Source organism: Pogoniulus pusillus, chromosome 43 (assembly GCF_015220805.1).
Source record: "Pogoniulus pusillus isolate bPogPus1 chromosome 43, bPogPus1.pri, whole genome shotgun sequence".
Classification (NCBI taxonomy): Eukaryota; Metazoa; Chordata; class Aves; order Piciformes; family Lybiidae; genus Pogoniulus; species Pogoniulus pusillus.
This window is the reverse complement of record NC_087306.1, coordinates 991,050-1,012,418: the sequence shown is the minus strand read 5'-3', so window position 1 is coordinate 1,012,418 and position 21,369 is coordinate 991,050. Positions and strand designations below refer to the sequence as shown.

The 21,369-nt window shown below is 64.6% G+C and overlaps 3 protein-coding genes across 4 annotated transcripts; 1 reads left to right on the top strand and 2 right to left on the bottom strand.

Annotated features, from left to right (window-relative positions):
* On the bottom strand, nt 1–2,797 carry S100A10 (S100 calcium binding protein A10). Its single transcript, XM_064176016.1, has 3 exons — nt 2,592–2,797; nt 1,296–1,452; nt 1–405 (listed from the first exon to the last, which is right to left on the bottom strand). The coding sequence occupies exons 2-3, from the start codon at nt 1,425–1,427 to the stop codon at nt 244–246; spliced, it is 294 nt and encodes a 97-aa protein (XP_064032086.1). The 5' UTR covers nt 1,428–1,452; nt 2,592–2,797; the 3' UTR covers nt 1–243.
* Nucleotides 2,798–3,911: 1,114 nt separating this feature from the next.
* Nucleotides 3,912–14,038, top strand: DEDD (death effector domain containing). The gene is made up of 5 exons (XM_064176174.1): nt 3,912–5,045; nt 9,981–10,318; nt 10,786–10,893; nt 11,654–11,803; nt 12,493–14,038. Exons 2-5 carry the CDS (start codon nt 9,994–9,996, stop codon nt 12,867–12,869), a joined length of 960 nt encoding a protein of 319 aa, XP_064032244.1. The 5' UTR covers nt 3,912–5,045; nt 9,981–9,993; the 3' UTR covers nt 12,870–14,038.
* NIT1 (nitrilase 1) lies at nt 13,788–21,367 on the bottom strand. 2 transcript variants are annotated; one of them, XM_064176173.1, is made up of 7 exons: nt 21,274–21,367; nt 20,218–20,604; nt 18,142–18,245; nt 17,139–17,272; nt 16,937–17,062; nt 15,812–16,003; nt 13,788–14,027 (listed from the first exon to the last, which is right to left on the bottom strand). In XM_064176173.1, exons 2-7 carry the CDS (start codon nt 20,454–20,456, stop codon nt 13,911–13,913), a joined length of 912 nt encoding a protein of 303 aa, XP_064032243.1. In that variant the 5' UTR covers nt 20,457–20,604; nt 21,274–21,367; the 3' UTR covers nt 13,788–13,910. The 2 variants fall into 2 exon arrangements, with proteins under 2 accessions (XP_064032243.1, XP_064032242.1); XM_064176172.1 differs by lacking the exon at nt 13,788–14,027 and having other exon boundaries at nt 15,587–16,003; nt 21,270–21,367.
* Between the last annotated feature and the right edge of the window lie 2 nt (nt 21,368–21,369).

Genomic DNA, 21,369 nt, shown 5'->3' with positions numbered 1-21,369 from the left:
TCATACAAAACACCTTTACTGGGCTGGGGGGCAGCACCCATGGGTGGTGGGTTGGGAAGGTAGGTCACATAGGGGACGAGGAGCACCCATGGGTGGTGGGTTGGGAAGGTAGGTCACATAGGGGATGAGGAGCACCCATGGGTGGTGGGTTGGGGACACCCATGGGTGGTGAGGACCATCCATGGGTGGTGGGCTGGGAGGGGAACACCCATGGGTCGTGAGGTGCACCCATGGGTGCTGGCCTCACTTCCTGCCCTTCTGCTTCATGTGCAGCACAAAGTAGTCGTTGCAGGCTATGGTCAGCCCTGCCACCAGCGAGAAGAAGCCCTGGAAGCCCACGCGGCCGTCCCGGCACTGGTCCAGGTCCTTCATGATCTTGTCCAGGGCCATTGGGTCCCGCTGGTTCTGCAGGGACGAGGGGACAGGGAGAGGGGTGAGAGGACAGGGACATCATGAGGGGACAGAGATGGTGGGTTAGGGGACAGGGATGATGGGACAGGGACAGAGGGAGAAGGACAGGGACAAGGAGGGGGATGAAGGGACAGGGATGAGGTAAGAAGGATGGCAGGATAGGGGCACAGGAATGGGAGACAGTGATGAGGGAAGAGGGACAGGGCTAGGGACAGGCAGAGAGGGACCTGGGGCTCCCCAGGGAACCCTGCACGGGGGGCTCGAGGCCCAGGGGGTGCAGAGTCTGAGGCTGGGATGTTCTGAGTGCCAAACTGGGGGTGCCACAGGGGGTCCTGGGGTGCTCTGGGGCCTGCTGGCAGGGTGCTAGAAGGGCTGACCCTGGGGTGCCAGAGGAGCCAATGCTGGGTGCTACAGGCTGTGACCCGGGGTCCTACAGCAGCCAGCATTGGGCATGACACTAGAGGTGCCACCCACGGTGCTACAGCAGCCAACCGTGGGCATGGCACTATAGGTGCCACCCAGGGTCCCACAGCAGCCAGCAATGGGCATGGCACTATAGGTGCCACCCAGGGTGCTATAGGACCCAATGCCAGGTTCTACAGGCTGCGAGTCAGGGCTCTGTAGGACTCACTGCTGGTGCCCATAGGTGTGAGCCCCTACAGGCTGTGACCTGGGGCTCTCCAGGATCCGATGCCAGCTTCTACAGGCTGTGACCCAGGGCTCTCTAGGACCTGCTGCCAGGCTCTACAGGCTGTGCCCTGTGGCTGTCTGGCACCCGCTGCCCACATCCATAGGTGCCAGCCAGGCAGGCTGTGACCCGTGGCTCTCCAGCCCCACCTCCCGGTGCCCCTCGGCGCCAGCCCGTGCCGGCGGTGCCCGCGCACCTCCAGGAAGCCTGGCAGCTCCTTCTCCATCAGCGCCCGCAGCTCCTCCTTGCCCAGGTGGTTCTTGTCCCCCGCGTACTTGTGGAAGGTGAAGAGCAGAGTCTCCATCGCGTGCTCCATCTGCGAGGGCATGGCTGGAGGGGTCCCGGGGGGGCTGCTGGCCGGGAGAGGCACAAGTCAGCGACCCCCCAGACCACTCCCTTCAGCCCTCCTCCCCGCCAGCGGGCTGAGGCTGGGCACAGCTCATCACACCCCGAGTGGTTTTCCAGCCACTGGGAATGACTCAGCTTTGGGGGGGAGGGGGGGAACGAGACACGCCCAGAGGGGGGGACACATCCCGAGGGTGTGGCCTCTGTGTGGTGTGTCCCCCCTCCCGGCAATGGGCACCCTGGGGAACCCCATTGCGTAAAGTGTGCCCCCCCCACATCCCCCCTGGGTGGGGCCATCCTGAGGCAGCTGCGCTGTGGGTGGGGGTAGGGGGCATGATGGGCACACCTCTCCCCCCGCCCAAACTGTGCCTTCCTCTCTCAAAGTGTGACCCCCCCTCATCATTTTGGGGCCTGGCAGAGGTGGGGGGGTGACGAAGAGTAGAGACTCGCCTGCCCCCATGCCCCCCCGCCCGTGGCCACCCCCAACGCCTGCCTCCCTGCTCCCCCTCCCCCCCCGCGCCCGCCCAGTGCCACTGAAACAGGAACGGGCACAGCCGGGGGCCCTGGGGGGGAGCAGGGCTGCCCCCCCCCAACTCAGCATCGGGGGCACCCCCAAGCTGGACTTGGCGTTGTGTGCCCCCCACACAGGGGTGTCGGGTGGGGGTCCCCTTTTAATGAGGGGGAGATAAAATGGGATTCACCCCAAAGGGAGCTGCAGCGTTGAGACCCCCCAAAAGTGGGGTGCAGGATTAAGGCCGCCCCCTAAGTGGGGTGCATTATTGAGCCCCCCCCCAAAAAAAGTGAGGGCCAGGACTGAGCGCCCTCTAAGAGCTGCACAGAACTGAGCCCCCCGAAAAGTGAGGTGCAGGATTGAGTCCCGCTCCAAGGGAGGACCTGGATCGGGTCCCCCCAACGCGAGGTGCAAGACTGAAGCCCTCTCAAAGCGGGGTCCAGGACTGAGCCCCCCGCAAAGTGCGGATCAGGACTGAGCCCCCCCCAAGCGGGGGACAAGACTCAGCCCCCCCAAAGTGGGGGCCAGGACTCAACCCCCCCCCCCAAAAGAGGTGCAGGATTGAGCCCTCCCAGAATGAGCTGCGGGATTGAGGCCCCCCCGGGGCCGCCGCGCGGGGACGCCGCCGGTACTCACGGCCGGTGCGGTGCGGAGCGGTGCGGAGCGGAGCGGGCAGTGGCCGGGGCGCGGCACCGCCCGGGATAGGCACGGCGGGGGCGGGCCAGAGGGGGGGCACCGGGAGGGGGCACCGGCTCGGCCCCGCTGACTCACCGCTGCCGTCCGGTCCCGCTCCGCCTCAGCTCCCCCCTCCCGGGGACCCTCCTGTCCTGCCCCACTGCATCCTCTAGACCACCCCCCTTGTTCTGCACCCCCAGCCCCCCCGACGCCCTCGTCCTGCCCCTCTGCCTGCTCTGGACTCCCTCCGGGACTCTCGCCCTGCCCGGAACCTCCGCTTTGAACACCCCCAACCGGGACCCTCCAGGCCTGGGCACGGCTCCGGGACCCTCTTCTCCTGACCCCGGACCCCTCCAAGCCCCCCCCCTTTCGCGATCCCTGCCCCCCCCATCGCTGCCCCCTCCCCGAACCCCAGCTCCTCTTTCTCGGATACACCTCCCCCCCCGGCGCGTGCGGAATTAATTAGCGCTAATTGGCGCGTGCCGGGGCACCCCCACCCCCACAGCACCCCGAGGCGGGCGGGGGGCAAAGGTGAAGGGCGAGACAGGGCAAGGGGCCCCCCACCCATGGGTGCGCCTGGCAGCGGCTGCGGGGCGGGAGTGGCACCGGGGCGGGGCAGGGCCCTGCTGCCTCTGCCCATCGCCCCCAGGGCACCCTCTGGGAGCTCGCTCCAGGTGTCCCTACGAGCCCCACTCACTGTCCCCAGGGGCTCCGCACCCCTCAACCCTAGGGGTGCCTCCCCCTTGCCCCCCACACCGAAGGACTCCTTTGCCCCCCTGCCCCCCCTGGTTTTCCTATGCTGCCTCTTCTGTGCCCAGATCTCCCCTCCCCCGCCAGCCCCACCCCAAGGGCCTCCCTCACAGCCCCTCCTCGCCTCATAATCCCCTGAGACACCCCCCTCAAGCCGCTCTGCGCACACAAAGAGCCCCCTCCTCAAAACCCAGGGCCCCCCCCCAGTAATCAGCCCCCGCTGCCTCCTGGCACTCTGCCCTCAGTCAAGATGGCGGCTCCTCCCCATGCCCCGCAGCGGCCGCGAAGCTGCGCAGGACTCCGCCTGCCCTCTCCCGACATGGCGCCGCAGTGCCACGTGACAGAGGCCGGGCGGGTTTGCCAGCTTGCCCTTACCCAACATGGCGGCCCGCGCCCGCGCTGCCGAGGGGCTGAAGCCGGCGGCGGTGTCCCGGATGGTCCCGCCCCCTGGCCTCGCCAATGGCAGCGAGCGGGGCCCGGATGTGGGCGGGGCCGAGCCGCCGGATGTTGCGTCATTGCGTGAGCCGCCGCCGCCGCTGCTGCCTGCGAGCGGGGAGCGGAGCGGACGGAGCCAACATGGCGGCGCCGAGCCTGGGCCGGCCCTGAGGGGAGGCCGCGACCGGGAGGCTGCGGCTCCCTCCGCCCGGGCAGCCCCACGGCGTCAGCGCGGCAGGCACACCGCAGCGGAGTCCAAGCCGCCGGGCATGGCGGAGGCGGAGTGAGGGAGGCTTAGCGGTCCTTGTGGGTGTGGGACGGGCCCAGGCCATCCCCTCCCCAGCCCTTCAGCCCGGCCCGGTACCGGGCAGCAACAGCGCGGGAGAGGCACTGGGGACCCGGGGATGGGGGCCTAGGGGGGCTGCCGAGCTGTAGCCCCTGCTTTCCTCGGCAGGCCCGCGGAGTTCCCCCTGCTCGGCCTGCCTGCCCCTCGCCTTCTTCCCCTTCTCCGTTCGCGGGGCCTTAGGAGGCCTGCGCTGGGCTGCGGCAGCCACCGGTGACACGGAGGGGAGAGCCGAGCCGGGGTTAAGGCAGCGAGGCTTGGGCCCCTTCAGCTCCCCCCGTGGGGATCCCTTGGTGCTGGACTTTGGGGCAGCTTTAAAACTGAGCCTTAAGGAGTGAGCCTTGGTCTGGGGTGTTCAGTGCACGCGTGGAGGCTGAGCTCCAGCGCAGCGGTTGTGAGTGGGGGCACAGGGAGGAGCAATGGGCCAGGGTTAGAGGCCTAACCCGGCCCCAGCCGCTGTCCTGAGCTCCAGTTCGTGCTGGAGCTGTAGAGCTGTTAAGGTGCTGGCACTGGTGAGGACGCTGGGATCAGCTGCACGCAGTGGAGTGGCTCCTTGGGATGGAGGCTTTGGGAAAGGAATGAGCTACAGAGTGCAGGGAGAGCCCCGGACCTTCCTCTCCTCCCCATGTCAGTAAGTTACTAAATACGGAGATAATTTAGAACGAGACAGGTTTGGGGATAGAACTCAGTCGGTGCCTGCGAAGTCAGCCCAGCTGCGATCCCAGCCCGGAGTTTGGCTGCTGAGCTCCCGCAGCCGGACCTGCGCCGCTGGAGGAGCTGCCCTCGTTTTTCGTGGGTGGTTTCTGGAAGAGCCCAGGAGAAAAAGCCAGAAGACAGCTCCCGAGGGCTGCGGGGGGTCGGCGGGACCCGAAGAGCTCCCGGCCAAGGTGGGTGTTGCTCTGCGGAGGGGGCGCTGGGGGCTGGTTTCTGCTCCTCGCCTTCCGCCCTTCGTCGCTCAGCCTCTGCCCGGTGGGATGGAGCTTGGGATCGCTTCCTGCTGCGCTGCTTTTGGGAGCTGAGTGGTTGCCACTCCTCGGCCTGGCCCCGGGAGCGTGGCTGCGGTGGTGGTGGCAGCTGGGAGGGGTCCCCCTGGCACTGCCCGGCACCGAGGAGGGACCCCGGTGGCGCTCCCTGGCGCCTAGGAGAGGTCTTGGCGCTGCATGGCGCCCGGGAGGACCCCAGTGGCAGTGCCCAGCTGCCATGGTGGTCACGTTCCCGCGTCCATGACAGAGCAGGGAGCAGCGTTAGGGCTGAATCCCAAGTTTCATTCCCTGCCTATTCCAGTGGTGGCTCCAGCGCCGCTCCCAGCGCTGCTGCTGCTCCCTCCCAGTATACCCCCAGCAGGAACTGGGAGGGGTGGCCCTGTGGAGGGGGTGCTGCTGCTGGACCTGCGGTGGTGGTGACTGGGGGACAGAGTTAAGGCTTCGATGGGCGAGAACAGCTTGGGAAGCACTTCCAGAACCCCGTAAACCTCGCACCAGTAACTCCCAGATTCATCCCAGTGCAGCTCTGCCCCTGAGGTTGCTTTTGCGTGGCACAAAAGCTCCTCCCTCACCCCTTCCTCCTCCTCTTCCAGCCTTCTTCCCGCCGTGGGCTTGGCTCCTGGTGTTTTACTGGGCAGGGCTTAATGGAGCTTACTGGTTTGACTGGGATTTGGCTTCTTTTCAGCCCTGGGGGGGTTGGCTCTGCCCAGAGCTCTGCTGTGCGCCCCCCCAGCGCTGGAAGCTCAGCCCCAGCCTTCCCTCCCTGTCCCCCCCAAGGAGGCCACTTCTGGATTCTTTTTGGTGCTTTCTCAGCTCCCTTTGGGTTCCTCCTCCACTCCTCCCCCCGCAGCTTCTCATCCATCTCCTCTGTGTCCCTGCCCTGTGCTGGGAATTTGGGAATTCCTGGGAAGTTTGGGGTCGTTCCCCCCCGCCCCCACAAACCAAGCTGCTGAGTAGCCTGAGGTAAGCAGCTCTGGAGCTTTTAGCACATCCAGGAGGGGACATTTGGCCCTGGGGTGGGATTCCAGAAGGAGGATGGGAGAACTGGAATGTGCTGGGAAGAACTGGTTTGTGCCAAGGCAGCTTCAGGGTGGAGGAGAGGAGGGAATCACTGGGGGGGGACTGGGATTTGAATCCTGCTGCTGTCCCAGCTCCATCCCTGGGCCTTAGCTTGTTGCTGTTGCTCCAGAGCTCAGGATTCGGTGCCGCTGGATCCCTGCAGCCAAATTCCCACCTGCTCCTGGGGGGTGTTGGTGTCTTTGTGCCCATCCAGGTCAGGGGGGTGTGGGGGTGGTGAGAGTTGGTTAAGCTCCAGCTGCCCCTCTCCCAGGAACGTCCTGGCATGTGCCTGGGGTGGGTTAGATACTGAGAGAAGGGATCCAGGAGCTCATTTCTCCTGTTCCCCTTGGGATTAGTTCATGCTCCCAGATCCCTGTGGGATGTCCCTGGGACACCTCTGCCTGCCTTATCCCCCCAGCCCTTGCCTGTGGCCACCAGCAGCTCCTCGCCTTCTGCTCAGACTCTTCCAGCTTCCCTTGAGGAAAATCCATGGATTCTGTGTGTGTGTTGAGTTGTTTGTGTGCTCCAGCCCTGCAACTTCCAGGCGGGAGAAGAGCCAGCAGTGAGGGGAAGCTGGGATCCCTTCCAAGAAGTTGGAATTCCCATCTTGGGAATGAATTCAACAGCTTGTTGTGGGTTTGGGTGGTGCCCCTGGAAGGAGTTATCCCACTCCTACCCCCCTTCTCCTGCTGGGATTCCTCCTGCACCACACACCAAGTTCTGGATGTGTTTAGGCAGCACAATTCCTGCTGCTGATTCCCCCCCCCCCCCCATCTCTGCCAGGTAATTCCAGGGTAGATGCTGCTAAATCAGCCAAAGATCCCAAATCCTGACTGCTTTTCCTGCGGGAAAAGCAAAGTGCTGCAGTGGAGCTGCTGTAAAAGGTCCCAGCTGACAAGTTTGGGATGGATCCTCCTGGATTTGGGCTGAAAATTTGGGGTACAGGAGAGCCTGGGAGCAGTGTCCCACGGGGCAGGGGGACCCTGCCCTTCCCTGCTGGGGCCTTGTGACCACCCCAGGGGTGCTGAGGGGCAGGATGAGTGCTGGCAGCAGGCCCAAGGTGCTTTAATTTGTGTGATATTTTCCCCCCCTCCTGCTTCAGGCTGATTCTGCCAAAAAGTCTCCTCCCTGCCCATGCTGTCTGCTCCAGCAGGATTTATCCTGCTTCCTGGAGAAGCCAGAGCTGTGCCAGGCTGCATCCAGAGCAGCTGCTCCACGCTGGGGTCCTTTCATCCCTTTGCTGCTGGGAATTCCACCCCCACACTGGGCTCCTGGGGGGCTCTGGGGCTGCAGTGTGAGTCACTGGGAAGAGCTGGGAGATTCCCGTGTTTATGGCTGCTGTTGTGGGAACTGTATCCAGGGGGAAGTGGCTCTGGCCCCACCATGGTTCCAGGGCTGGGCTGGGAACACTGCAGGGTGGGAGCAGGAACCAGAGCATGGAGCTGGGATCCTGGATCTGCTCTGGCTTCCAGAGCTGTGTCCCACAGGGAATGGGGACTCTGGGTCCAGTCAGAGCTGTGTCCCACAGGGAATGGGGACTCTGGGTCCAGTCAGAGCTGTGTCCCACTGGGAATGGGAACTCTGGGTCCAGTCAGAGCTGTGTCCCACTGGGAATGGGGACTCTAGGTCCAGTCAGAGCTGTGTCCCACAGGGAATGGGGACTCTGGGTCCAGTCAGAGCTGTGTCCCACAGGGGGTGGGGACTGACTGGCTCCTGGCTAGGTTAAGTGGGGTCCCAGTGTCTGTGAGGCTGCTGAGGGGCTGTGGGTCCCAGGGTCCCTTAGGCTGGCACAGGTCCTGGGTCCCAGTTCAGCCCAGGAGGGGTCTCAGCCCCAGGTGTGCTGAGCAGGCCTCGTGCCCTGCTGTGCTCAGCCCTGGGCTGCAGCAGTGCCCTGCCTGCAGTGTCTCCCTGCTACCCCATGTCTGCCTGCACTGCTCTGCCATGGGCACAGCAGCTGCTTTGCTCCCGTGCTGCCCCTAGCCTGGGCTGTGCTCGGGGGGGCTGCAGCCCCCCAGACGTCCCCGGAGCCGTGGGGTGCTCTGGAGCTCGCTCCCAGCCCTGTGCTGCTGAGTGCCTCGGTGCCAGCCCCAGCCCTGGGTGGCAGCTTCGTGTCTCCTGCTTGCTGTGGGTCCCTCTTTGGCTGCTCCTTGGCTCTCGGGGAGGAGCAGAGCTGTCGGTGGCAGAGGGTGACAAGGGCCTCCCCGGGGTGGGGGCTGCAGCCGGGTGAGGAACAGGCTGGGCAGGGGAGTACCGGAGCCGGTCTGACCGGGGCTGCTCTGCTCCAGCCTGGGAGCCAAGCAGGTTGGGACCTGCTGAGCAGCTTCCTCCTGCTTTGGGCCTTCCCTCTTGCTGTTGGCTTCCTGGTTGTGGGCAGCAAGTGGAGGGAGGAGATCCAATGCCCCTGCCCCTGCTGAGACCTCCCTTGCAGTGCTGGGGCAGCTCTGGAGTCCTCAGCACAGACAGGGACCTGCAGGAGCAGGGCCAGAGGAGGCCACAGCCGTGCTGGGAGGGTTGAGGGCGTTCAGCTCCCTCCTCCAGGAGAGGAGGAGGCTCCAGGGAGGCCTTTTGGAGACCTTCCAGTGCTGAGAAGAAAGCTGAGGACAGACTTCTGAGCAGGGCTTGTGGTGGCAGGACTAGGGGGGATGGTTTGACACTCCAGGAGTGGGGAGGAGGGAGAAGTTCTTCACCATGAGGGTGCTGAGGCCCTGACCCAGGTTGCTCAGATGGGTGGCAGTTGCCTCATGGCTGGCAGCATCCCAGGCCATAGTGTCTGGGGCTCTGGCTGGGGCTGTCCCTGCTCACAGAGGTGACTTCAGAGGTCTCTTCCAACACAAACTGGTCTGGGATTTGTTCCCGTGGCTGATGGCTGCAGGAGCAAGCTGCTCTGAGGGGGATGTCTTTGTTTATGGAGGTGACTTCCTCCCGTGAGGGTCATCTGCACCTTGCTCAGCCTTGTCCATAGATCACCAAAGGCTTTGGCTTGGAAGCAACTTCCAGAGCTCATTTGCACCAGAGCCATCAGCTCCAGCAGGTCGCTCCCAGCCCTGTCCAGCCTATCCAGAAACATTTCCAGTGCCAGAGCAGCTTGCCAAGGTGGCCAAGAAGGCCAATGGCATCCTGGCCTGTGCCAGGAGCAGTGTGGCCAGCAGGACCAGGGCAGTGCTGCCCTTGGGCTCAGCACTGCTCAGGCCACACCTTGAGTGCTGTGCCCAGCCCTGGGCCCTAGTTTAAGAGAGATGTGGAGGTGCTGGAAGGTGCCCAGAGCAGGGCAGCAAGGCTGGGGAGGGGGCACAGCCCTGTGAGGAGAGGCTGAGGGAGCTGGGGGGGTGCAGCCTGGCCCAGAGGAGGCTCAGGGCAGAGCTGATTGCTGCCTGCAGCTGCCTGCAGGGAGGTTGTGGCCAGCTGGGGTTGGGCTCTGCTGCCAGGCACCTGGGGGCAGAACAAGAGGGCACAGCCTCAAGCTGTGCCAGGGCAGGGTCTGGCTGGATGTGAGGAGCTTCGAAGCTCTTGCCAGAGAGTGATTTGCACTGGGATGGCTGCCCAGGGAGGGGGTGCAGTGCCCAGCCCTGGAGGTGTTCCAGAGGAGGCTGCAGGAGGCACCTGGCGCCAGGGTTGAGTTCATCAGAAGGAGCTGGGGGAGAGGCTGGACTCGGAGGTCCTCTCCAGCCTGCTCCATGCTGTGGTTCTGTGATCTCCCAGCTCCTTCCCCAGCCTCTCTGGGATGTTGCAGGGGTGCAGCCGGCAGCAGCTGAGCCCTGCCTGCGCTGCTCCTGCCCGCAGGCTGCCGGCGGCGATGGCCACCTTCAAGCGGCGGCGAGCCCAGGCGTGGCCGGAGGAGGGCGGGGAGGGCGAGCACGGCCTGTACAGCCTGCACCGCATGTTCGAGATCGTGGGCACCCACCTGACGCACCGCGACGTGCGGGTCCTCTCCTTCCTCTTCGTCGACGTCATCGACGACTACGAGCGGGGCATGATCCGCAGCGGCAGAGACTTCCTGCTGGCGCTGGAGCGGCAGGGCAGGTGCGACGAGAGCAACCTCCGGCAGGTGCTGCAGCTGCTGCGCATCATCACCCGCCACGACCTGCTGCCCTACGTCACCCTCAAGAGGAGGAGGGCAGGTGAGGGGCAGCGGGCAGGGGCTGCCGTCCCTGGGCTCCACATCCTCCATCCCCTGGGGGCACCGTCCGTGGCCTCCCTGTCCCTTTGGGTGCCATCCCTCAGCGTCACCGTCCCTAGTGGTGCCCTCCCTTGGGGGCGCTGTCCCTGGAGCCGTCTCGGAGCTGTTTGGATGAGGAGCTTGAGGGCTGTGGTCCAAGAGCTGTCTAGAGGGAGGTGTTGGATGAAGTGGTTGGAGGACATCAAGGCTCAACAGGGAATGTTGGGCAGGGAGGGAAGAGACCTCTGGAGCCCTCACACAGTCCCTCCCTCCTTCCCCCCAGAGCCATCTCAGAGATGTTTGTGGGGGGAGCTTGAGGGCCTTGGTCCAGGAGGTGATGGTGGTGGTTGGAGTACCTCCCAAGGTGCCCGTGCCCCCAGGGGGCACCCTGCAGGTGCCCACACCCCAACGGTGCCCTGTCCCCTACAGTGTGCCCAGACCTGGTGGACAAGTACCTGGAGGAGACCTCAATCCGCTATGTGACCCCGCGGGCTGCTGGGGACACGGAGCATGGCCTGGGTCACCCCCACAAATCAGGTGGGGGCAGCTGCGGGATCCAGGGGATCCATAGGGATCTGGGGGGGTGAAGTGGATCCATGGAGGTCTGGGGGCTTGATTTATGGGGATCTGAGGCAGGAGATGTTGGTCCATGGGGATCTGGGCTTTGATCCATAGGCAGCTGGGGGAGGGTATGGCTGGATCTGTGGGGATCTGGGGGGTTGATCCTTGGAGATCTGTGCTTTGATTTGTGGGGATCTGGGAGGTAGATCCAGTGGGATTTGGGGTTTGATCCATAGGGATCTGTGTGGTAGATCCGATGAGGTCTGGGATTTGCTCCATGGGGATCCTGCTCCCGGGCAGCCTCCCTTCTGTCCTGGTCCAGCTGCCACCAGTCCCACGCTTTGGGGGGGAATAGTGGAGCCAGGGGGGAGCAGCTGAATCCTGGGGGAGTCATTTGTGGGGGTCCCCTCTTGGTTGAGGTTGGGGGGGAACAAAGGGCAGGAGGAGTGGCAGGGCTGGGGCAGGATTTGGGGGGTGTCTCCCTTTTGAGGAGGGGAGCAGCCCCCCCCAAGCTGTCTCCAGGCTGTGGGTTTTGGGGTGTGTGTGGCGTCCCCAGGAGCCTCTTGGTTGAGGGGGCACACAGCTGGGGCAGGAGGGGTGGCAGTGGTGGAGCTGGGGCAGGATTTGGAGTGTTGTGGGAGGGGGTTCCCCTTTTTCGAGGAGGACCCCTCCAAGCTGTCTCAAGGGTTTTGGGGTGCAGTGTCCCCTCACTCACGTGTGCTCCCCCTCCCTGCAGTGCCTCCCCACCACCACCCTGTGGTTTGCTGCTCCCATGCCGGCCCCCAGCTGTGCCCCAAGCGGGCAGGGCGCGGGCGGAGCCTCCTGGGCAGCCACCGCAAGAGGAGGAAGTCTGCGACCCCAGACCCGAAGGAGAAGCAAACCTGCGGTGAGGGCGGGGGGGGAGGGTCTGGGGGTATGGCGAGGGGGTTTGAGGGTGCAGGTGGGGTTGGAGTCTTGAGGTACAGGGGGAGCTGGGGATGCAGGGGGCATTTGGGGGGTGGGTTGGAATCTTGGGGTATGTAGCAGTTTGAGGGTGTGGGGGAGGGCTGGAGTCTGGAGGGGTGGGGAGGGCTTTAGGGTTGCAGAGGGGTTGGAGTCTCTGGGGGATGAGGGAGTTTGGGGGTGCAGGTGGGTCCTGGGTGATGGGAAGGGGTTTGGGGGTGTGGAGAGAGGTTGGAGTCTTGGGGAGGTGGAGGGGGTTTGAGGTGCAGGGGTTTTGGGGGTGCAGAAGGGGCTTGGCGTTTTGGAGGATGTGGAGGGGTTTGGGGTGCAGGGAGGTTCGGGGGTGCAGAGGGAGCTTGGAGTCTTGGGGGATGGGTTTGGGGTGCGGGGGGGGCTTGGAGTCTTGGGAGACTGGGCAGAGGTTTGGGGTGCAGGGGGGTCCTGAGCGATGGAGAGCGGTTTGGGGGTGTGGAGAGAGGTTGGAGTCTTGGGGATGGGGTTTGGGGGTGCAGGGGGAGTTTGGTGGGGGTTGGAGTCTTGTGGCACTGGGGGGGGGGGGGCTGCAGGGGGAATTTGGGAGCACACAGAGCAGTTTGGAGGTTCCTTCACCTCTGCTCCCTCTGCCCCCCGCAGACATCCGCCTGCGGGTGCGAGCCGAGTACTGCCAGCACGAGACGGCTCTGCAGGGCAATGTCTTCTCCAACAAGCAGGACCCTCTGGAGCGCCAGTTCGAGCGCTTCAACCAGGCCAACACCATCCTCAAGTCCCGGGATCTGGGCTCCATCATCTGCGACATCAAGTTCTCAGAGCTCACCTACCTCGACGCCTTCTGGCGCGACTACATCAACGGCTCCCTCCTGGAAGCCCTCAAAGGTGTCTTCATCACGGACTCGCTGAAGCAGGCGGTGGGGCACGAGGCCATCAAACTGCTGGTCAATGTGGACGAGGAGGATTACGAGGTTGGGAGGCAGAAACTGCTGAGGAACTTGATGCTGCAGACTGCTCCTTGAGGTCTTGCCCACCCGGCACACATTGGGGTGGGGAGGAGGGGGTGAGGTTGGGCTCCTGGAAGGGGCTGGAGTCAGCCTTGGCTCTCAGAGCCTTTCTGCAACTTCACAGGGGTCAAGCTTGGGCTCCTCAAGTCACTTTGGAAGAGGACAAGTTTGGGCTCCTAAAGTGCTTGGGAAGGGATCAAGCTTGGCTCTGATTTCTGCAACCTTGGAGGGGCCAAGCTTGGGCTCCTCAAGGGACTCGGGGACAAGTTTGGGCTCCTCAAGATGCCTGGGAAGGGGCAAGTTGGGCTCCTCAAGCAACTTGGGATCAGCCTTTGCTCTTTGATTTCTGTACCCTTGGATGGGTCAAGTTTGGGACCCTCAAGCAGCTTGTGAAGGAGTCAAGACTGGGCTCCTCAGGGGACTTAGGAAGGGGACAGATTTGGGCTCCTCAGGGTGCTTGGGAAGGGATCAACATTGACTCTCTGGGGGTCAAGCTTGGGTCCCTCAAGCATTTTGTGAAGGGGTCAACCTTGGCTTGATGATTCCTACAACCTCAGAGGGGTTAAGTTTGGGCTCCTCAAGCAACTTCTGAAGGGGGCAAACTTGGTTCCTTGATGGCTTATGCCAGCTTGGAGGGGTCAACTTTGGGCTCCTCAGGGGACTCGGGAACGGGGCAAGATTGGGCTCCTCAAGCAGCTTGGGAACGGCTCAAGTTTGGGCTCCTCAAGGGACTCCTTGAGGGTTTCCATCACCTTGGAAGGGACAACTTTGGTTCCTCAACCACCATGAAGGGTTCAACCTTGGATCCTTGATTGTTTCCATCACCTTGGAAGGGCCAGCTCTGGCTCCTCAGCCACCTTAGAAGGCTCAACCTTGACCCCTTGAAGGTTCTCCACCGCCCTGAGGCCGCTTTGGTTCTTCTCCTTTCTCTTGTTGAGCTTTTCCTGGACTTTGGGGTTTTTTTATCCTTTTTTCACCTGTTTTGGGGGGCTTTATTTTGGGTCATTTTAAAGCTGGAGGGGACACCTCCAACCGCTGCAGCCTTGAGGAGCACCTTCACGATGTCCCCAGATGTCCTTCTGCCCTCCTGTCCTCTTCCTCCCCTTCAGCCTCTCCTGGGCTTGGGTTTTCCTCTGTCCCAGTTTTGGTTTCTTTTGTATCCATTAAAAAGAGCTACAGAAAAAGAGGCAAAATTCCTGTCCCGGGGTGGGGACCAGAGCAGGGTGGGACCAGGCTGCCCCTGCTGGGTGGCTTTAGCACCTCCTTTTGGTCACCACCCTCAAGGGGGGGCCCTCCCCCATTTCCCCTCTCCCCCACCGTTTCCTTGTCCTCTGGCTTGGGGTTCTCAGGAGTAAATCTGTCCCCTTGTGCCTTTGTCTCCCTCCCCTGGCTGGGGGAGGGGCAGTTGTTGGGGGAGTGACACCCCAAAAATCCTCCTATCTGCCCCCCCCAAGGCCTCTTTCCCCCCCCCAACTTCTGTCCCCTTTTTGCAGTCAGGAACTGGGACAGAGTGGGATAAAATTGGGAGGGGGCAGGATGGGAGCTGCCTGTTGCTGGCAGCAAGCAGCTGAGCCTCTGCCTGAAGGTGCTGAGGGGGGGTCCCCCAAAATGGGCTATTGCCCCCCACCCAAAAATAGCCTTTTGCTCCCCCCCCAAATATCCATTCCTTCCCCTCCAAATGGCCTTTTGCCCCCCAAACTGTCTTGCCCCTTCCACATAGACCCATACACTCCCAAAGGTCCATTCCCCCCAAAATGATCTTTTTGCCCCCCAAATTATCATTCCCACCCCCAACATTGCCTTTCCCCCCCCAAAATGACCTTTCCCCCCCAAGGTCCCACCCCTTAGATTCTCCCTGTGCCCCCAGATTCTTTTCCCCCCAGATTTCCATGCTGCACCCCAAAAATGTCCATTCCCCTCAAAGGGCCTTTTTACCCCCCAAATTATCCCTCCCACCTCCAAACTCACCCCGACCCTGCCCCTCCCCATCCCACCACTCCTTTTTTCTCTCGGGGTGCCCCCCCCGGGGTTTTGTGCCCCCCCATGACCAATTTTGCCTTTTTTTTTCCTTGCCTTTTTTTTTTCTCCCCCACTCAGCTGTGAGGAGGAGGAAGACAGGAGGGGGGTGGGAGGGTTTGGGAGGGGTCTTCTGGTGCCTGTAACTTCTTCCCCCCCCCCCCCCCGACCCCTTTCTGCCCCACCCCGAAGCTGAGCTCTGGCTGCTCTGGGCCACATTTTGATGTCACTTTGCCCAATTTCTGTAGTTTTTACACACTTCTGGCCCTCCCCTTCCCCTCCCCCCCCCCCCAAAGTGTAGCTTTTTGGGGTTCTTGAAATAAAAACATCTACAGCAGTGCCCCTCCCCCACCCCTCCTTTGACCCCCCCCAAAACCAAGGGGGGAACCCCCAGACTCTCCTGCCTGCAGCACAGTTCCACACCCCCCCCCCCCAAACTGTATTTGCTGCTGTGGCTTTTGGGGTGAAACAGCCTCAAATTGAGGCTTTCTGGGGGGGGGGGGGTGGTGGCAACCCTGTGCCCACCACTATGGGTTTTGGGGTGCCCATGGCTGCTTCTGTGGGTTTGGGGATGTGGGTGACAGCCCTGTGCACACCACCGAGGGCTTTGGGGTGCCCATGGCTGCTCCTGTGCTTTTTGGGGTGTTGGTGGCAATCCTGTGCCCCCCTCCAGGGTGCCCCCAGCTGCTGTTGAACTCCACAACCATCACCACGAGTTTTAGGGTGCCAGTGCCAGCTCTGCCACCACAGCTTTTAAGGTGCCCATAGCCACTGCTGCAGCTTTGAGGGTGCTGATGCCAATCCCACAGCCACCACCATGGGTTCCAGGGTGCCCACAGGCACCACCACATGTTTCAGGGAGCAGGTGCCAAGCCCTTGGCCTCAATGGTGCCATAGAGGTCGTGCCGGCGGTGTCCCTGCACTGGCATCTGGCTGCGGACCTGCTGCAGGTAGTCCAGGTCGATCTCGGCGTAGCAGAGCCCAGGGCCCTCACGGCACTGTGCCACCACTGCCCCCCAGGGGTCCACCACCATGGCATGGCCGAAGGATGTCCTCTTGCCGTGGTTCTGCCCGGTCTGGGCAGCTGCCACCACATAGCACTGGGTCTCAATGGCTCTTGCCCGCAGCAGCACCTGCAGGGGAGCAGAGGGTCAGAAAGAGGGCACCTGGCCCTGGGGCACCCCCAAACCAGAACCACCTCGTGGAGGGCACTGAGGCTGGGGGATAGCTCTGCAGGCATCCAGCCCAACACCAACCCATGCCCACCACGGTTACCAAACCCTGGCCCCAGGTGCCATGGGCACAGGGCTCTGCAGCACCTCTGGGCATGGGCACTGCACCAGCCTGGGCCAGGCCCTGACCACTCCTGCAGGGCACAAATTGTTCCTCGTGGCCAACCTGCCCCTGCCCCGGGGCAGCCTGAGGGCATCTCCTCTGGGCCTGTCCCACCCCCAGCTCCCTCAGCTGCCCCTCCCCAGCCTCTTCTCCAGACCCTTGCCCACCTTCCTTGTCCTTCTCTGTACCCTCCTGGCACTGAGGAGCCCAAACCTGCCCCCAGGCTTCCAGGTGTGTCCAGCCCAAGGGCACAATTCCTGCCCTGCTGCTGCCCAGGCCAGGCTGCTGGTGCCCTTCTTGCCCACCTGGGCACCTCCTGGCTCATCTCCAGCTGCTGGCACCTGGCACCCCCTCAAGGGCCCTTACTGCTGGACTCTCTCCTGCCCCAGCCTGGAGCTTCCCTGGCGCTGCTCTACCCCATGGGGCAGGTGCCAGCCCTTGGCCTCGTTGAACCTCACCCCACAACTGCAGCCTGGCGCTGGGCCCTCTGCAGAGCCTCCAGCAGAGCTCCACCTCCCACCCTGCCTGGTGCCACCTGCAAACCACCTGAGGCAACCTCCGTGGGCGCTCACCGAGGTGCCCAGACCTCTCCATGCCCAGGTGCTCACATCCCCAACCCTGTCCTGCAGGCACTGACGGAGCTCAGCTTGCTCAAACCACAGCCCCCTGAGTTCTGAGCTCCTCTTGCCCACCCCGTGCCAACCCGAGGGGTGGAGGTGCCAGGGCCTCACCTCCCAGTGCGCAGAGCCCGTGGGGAAGGTGAAGGCCGAGGGGTAGGTGAGGAGCTGGGCACCGGCGCGGCGCAGTGCCAGGGACACCTCCGGGAAGCGCAGGTCATAGCAGACCGAGAGGCCGAGCTGGGCAAGGGCACAGCAGTGAGGGCACCGGGGGGGGCGCTCTGAGACTCCCCCTCCCGCTCCTCTCGGGGGGTACCTTGCCCGCTGGGGTGTCCACGGGGGGCAGGAGCTGGGTGCCAGGGTTGGTGAAGCTGCTCTCCCGCAGGGACACTCTGCCCTGCAGCTCCACGTCGCACAGGTGAGTCTTCCTGTAGGCTGCCACCAGCCGCCCTGGGCACAGAGGAGGGGCACAGGAGGCCATGGGCACCTGCGGGGGGGGCGCTAATCCGGGGGTCCCTGGGTGGAGTCTGTGCTCCCCTAAATCCCCCCTGCCGATGACTCAGATCCTCCTGCCCAAGGGTCCGGGGCACCTGAGGGGCACTGGGGGAGGGTCTCAAAGGTTCTGAGGGGGTCCCGAGAGAGTTTGGGGGGTCCTGAGGGGGGTCCCAAAGGGTTGGGGAAGGGGAGAGTGGGAGGGTCTGTGGCCCCCCCCCCTTAAATCCCTCTGCTGCTGACTCTAATCTGGCCCAAGGGTCTGGAGGTGCTCGGGGGAGGCTCCTGATGGGCCGGGGGGGGCTGAGGTACATTATGGGGATCCTGAGGGGGTCCTGAAAGGTACTGAGGTGGCCTGGGGGGTGCTCCTCGGGGGTGGTTCTCAGTGGGTTCTGGCAGGGAGGGCTAGGGGGGGGTGAGAGGTCGGGGGGGAGGTCTCAGAGTCTGAGGGAGCCTGAGGTGGGGCTCAGGTCCCTTATGGGGTATGTGGGGGGGGGGTCCCGGGGAGGTCCTCAACAGTCCTGAGGGGCTCTGGGGGGCAGTCCTGAAAGGGTCTGCAGGAGACCTAAGGGGGTCTGGGAGGGTTAAGGGGAACCTGGGGGAGTCATGGGGGGTTCGGGGGGGTCCTGAGGTGTACAGGGGGCATGGATCTTGGGTGCTCCTGGGGGGGCTTGGTTCTCGGGTGGTGCTGGCAGGGAGGGCTTGAGGGGGGGTCCGAGAGGTCTCTGGGAGTCCTGTGTGCTGCGGTGGACCTGGGGGGGGGGGGGGAGGGTCCCCGGAGGCTGTGTGCCCTCCCGGGTGGCAGGGCAGGGGCGGGCAGGGCTCACCGTGGGGGTCCAGCAGCACGTGGCAGTTGTAGATGCGTCCTGTGGCTGCCCAGTCCTGCCCACGCTCGTGGAAGCCACCCAAGGACAGCCACACCTGGCACTGCCTGTGGGGAGGGCTCCTCTGGCATCCCCAGCTCGGATGGGGCCGCCCCAAAACAACCCGGGGCGGGGGGGGGGGTCACGAGGTCGGTGCCAGGGTTGAGCTGCTCTGCTTTGTGGCGATCCCAAAGGCTCTGTGGCCACCAGCTCGGGTGGCACAGGTGGCAGTGGGTTAGGAGGGACCCTCCGAGGGCATCCTGTGCCCTGGGGACAGCTCCAAGCAGAGCAGGGCACTCAGGGGCACAGCAAGGCTGAGCTTGGATGTCTCCAGGGATGGGAGCTCCACCACAGCCCCTTCAGGCAGCCTGTGCCAGGCTCTGCCCACCCTCACGGTGCAGAACTTCTCCTGCTGCCCAACCTAACTCTGCCCTGCTCCAGTGCCAAACCATTGTCCCTCCTCCTGGCACTGCCAGCCCTTGCTCAGGGTCCCTGCCCAGCTCTGCTGCAGCCCCTTCAGGCCCTGCCAGGCTGCTCCCAGCTCTCCCTGGAGCCTTCTCCAGCCTCAGCAGCCCCAACTCTGCCAGCCTGTGCCCATGGCAGAGGCTCTGCAGCCTCTGCCCATCCTGGTGGCCTCCTCTGGCTCCCTCTCAGGGCTCTCCTGTGCTGAGGGTCCCACAGCTGCCCCAGCACTGCAGGGGAGGTCTCAGCAGGGCAGAGCAGAGGGGCAGGACCCTCTCTGCCCACACTGCTTTGGGTGCAGCCCAGGCTGCCCTTGCCCTGCTGGGCTGGCAGTGCCAGTGGTGATCAATGCCAGCTGGAGAGCTGTGGCTCAGTGCAGTGCCCCAGGAATCAGTGCTGGGTCCAGTCCTGCTCAACCCCTTCACCAACACCACTGCTGAGGGCACACAGACAGAGTTTGATGATGCCACCAAAGCAGGAGGCTTGGCAGAGGCAGCTGCAGGCTGCAAGGCTTGGGCAGAGTGGAGAACAGGGCAGGGAGGAGCAGTGCAGAGTCTTGCACCTGGCAAGGCAAGAAGGAACTGCAGCAGGCCATGCTGGCAGAGCAGCCCCCTGGAGAAGGAGCTGGCAGTGCTGGTGGGCACCATGGGGCAGCAATGTGCCCTCCTGGCCAAGAGCCCAATGGGCTCCAGGGGGAGCATTACGGAGAGTGTAGGCAGCAGATGGAGGAAGGTTCTGCTCCCTCCCCGCTCTGCCCCGAGGGAGGCTCCACCTGGAATCCAGCATCCAGCTCTGGGCTCCTCCATCCAGGAGGGGCAGAGATCTGCTGGAGAGCCCAGGGCAGGGCTGCAGGGGCTCTGTGAGGAGAGGCTGAGGGCCCCTGGGCCTGCTTGGTCTGGAGAGGAGAAGGCTGAGAGGGGACCTGAGCAATGCCTGCGCAGCTCTGAGGGCTGGGGGCGAGGAGGAAGGGGACAAACTCTGCCCACTTGTGCCCTGGCACGGGACAAGGAGCAACAGATGGAAGCTGCAGCTCCACCGCAGCACGAGGAAGAGCTTCACTACGAGGGGCACAGAGCCCTGGCACAGGCTGCCCAGGGAGGCTGCAGTCTCCTCTGGAGCCTTCCCAGCCCTGCCTGGATCTGTTCCTGTGCCACCTGCCCTGGGTTCTCTGCTCCTGCTCTGGCAGGGGTTGGTCTCTGGAGGCTCTCTGGAGGTCCCTTCACGGAATCACAGAACAGCAGAGGTTGGAAGGGACCTCCAGAGTCCAACCCCCAACGCCCTGGGGTCTGTGACTGCTGCCTGCCGCCCAGCTGCTCCACCAGCACCCCCATGCCCCCCCCGCAGGGCTGCTCTCAGCCTCCCCTCCCCCAGGCTCTTTGCTGCAGGACTTTGCCCCTGCTGAACCTCCTGAGCTCCTCGGCCTGCCCAGCTCCCTCTGGCTGGATCCCATCCCTCAGCCCTTCTGAGCTCGGTGCCAGCCGCAGATCTGCTGAGAGTTCCTCCACCTCTGCTGCCCAACAGACCCCCTGAGGGGCACCACTTGTGCCCCCAGCTCCGCCTGGGCTGTGCCCAGAGTACCTGGCCAGCTGGCTGTAGCGTGTCATGATGTCCCCATCCAGCCCCTCTGCCAGGCTGAGGGTCTGGGCTGTGTCCTCTCCGATGTAGTCAAAGCCCTCGGGGAGGAAGATGAGGCTGGCCCCGCGCTGCGCTGCCTCCTGCACCAGCCGGGCACAGCTGGCAAAGTTCTGCTCCTTGTCGGGCGTGGAGGTGACCTGGCACACGGCCACCAGGGGCCTCAGCCTCGGGGCCCCCTCCATGGGCCGGGCTGGCTGCTGGGGTGGTTGGCACTGCGCTGGCAGCGACCCCCGCAGCTGGCACCGGGCACCCGCGGGCGGTGCGGGGTCCCTGCCCGGCAGGCAGCGCAGGAGGCGGCGCACGGAGGAGGTCCTGGGCGCTGCTCTCAGCCTGGGGAGGGGAGGGGGCGTAAGGGCTGCTGCCAGGGGCAGGACCCCTGCGACCCAGGGGTCGCTGCCAGCACCACCGCGGGGGACGCCGAGAGCTGCCCCGGACAGGGCCCCCGCGGCGCCGCTGCCCCCAGGGCGGCTCCAGCTGGCTCCGACCGCCCCAGGACCCTCCCGCATGGCCCCAAAGCCTCGCTCCGCCGCAGCGCTCCGCCAGGGACACTGCCACTGCCCCCAGCCCCCAGCCTGCCCAGGACCCCTCCAGCACCCCCGGACTGCCGCAGCACCTCCCAGCCTGCCCCCACCTCCAGCCGCCCCGGGACCCCCGCCCCAAGCGCCCCAAAGACAACCCCAAAGTCCTTCGAGCCGCCAGCGCCTGCCCGAACTGCCCCAGACCAGCCCCGGACTGCCCCAGACCAGCCCCGGACCTGCCCCGGACCAGCCCCGGACTGCCCCGAACCAGCCCCGGACTGCCCCGAACCTGCCCCGGACTGCCCCAGACCAGCCCCGGACTGCCCCGAACCTGCCCCGAACCTGCCCCGGACTGCCCCGAACCTGCCCCGGACTGCCCCGGACCTGCCCCGGACTGCCCCAGCCCCCCCACCCCACCAGCCCTCCCCTTCGGCCCCCCCATGCTCCCCAGCCCCCCCCTGACCCCCCGGCCCGCACATGCCCTGGCGGAGTCCCCCCCCCGGCCGTGCCCGCGACTCAGAGGGCGCCCCAGGCCCCGCCCCTTCCGGCGCACACCGGAAGCAGGGCGGGGCCAGAG

What these genes read in the sequence shown, in the direction of transcription:
- S100A10 (XM_064176016.1), bottom strand. Translation starts at nt 1,427, where the DNA reads ATGCCCTCGCAGATGGAGCACGCGATGGAGACTCTGCTCTTCACCTTC. An exon ending in AGCTGCCAGGCTTCCTGGAG is followed by an intron (nt 406 to 1,295) that starts GTGCGCGGGCAC and finishes TCGTCCCTGCAG; the next exon opens with AACCAGCGGGACCCAATGGC.
- DEDD (XM_064176174.1), top strand. Translation starts at nt 9,994, where the DNA reads ATGGCCACCTTCAAGCGGCGGCGAGCCCAGGCGTGGCCGGAGGAGGGC. An exon ending in CCTCAAGAGGAGGAGGGCAG is followed by an intron (nt 10,319 to 10,785) that starts GTGAGGGGCAGC and finishes TGTCCCCTACAG; the next exon opens with TGTGCCCAGACCTGGTGGAC. An exon ending in GGGTCACCCCCACAAATCAG is followed by an intron (nt 10,894 to 11,653) that starts GTGGGGGCAGCT and finishes CCCTCCCTGCAG; the next exon opens with TGCCTCCCCACCACCACCCT.
- NIT1 (XM_064176172.1), bottom strand. An exon ending in CGCTACAGCCAGCTGGCCAG is followed by an intron (nt 18,246 to 20,217) that starts GTACTCTGGGCA and finishes CCCTCCCCACAG; the next exon opens with GCAGTGCCAGGTGTGGCTGT. An exon ending in TGGACACCCCAGCGGGCAAG is followed by an intron (nt 17,063 to 17,138) that starts GTACCCCCCGAG and finishes GCCCTTGCCCAG; the next exon opens with CTCGGCCTCTCGGTCTGCTA.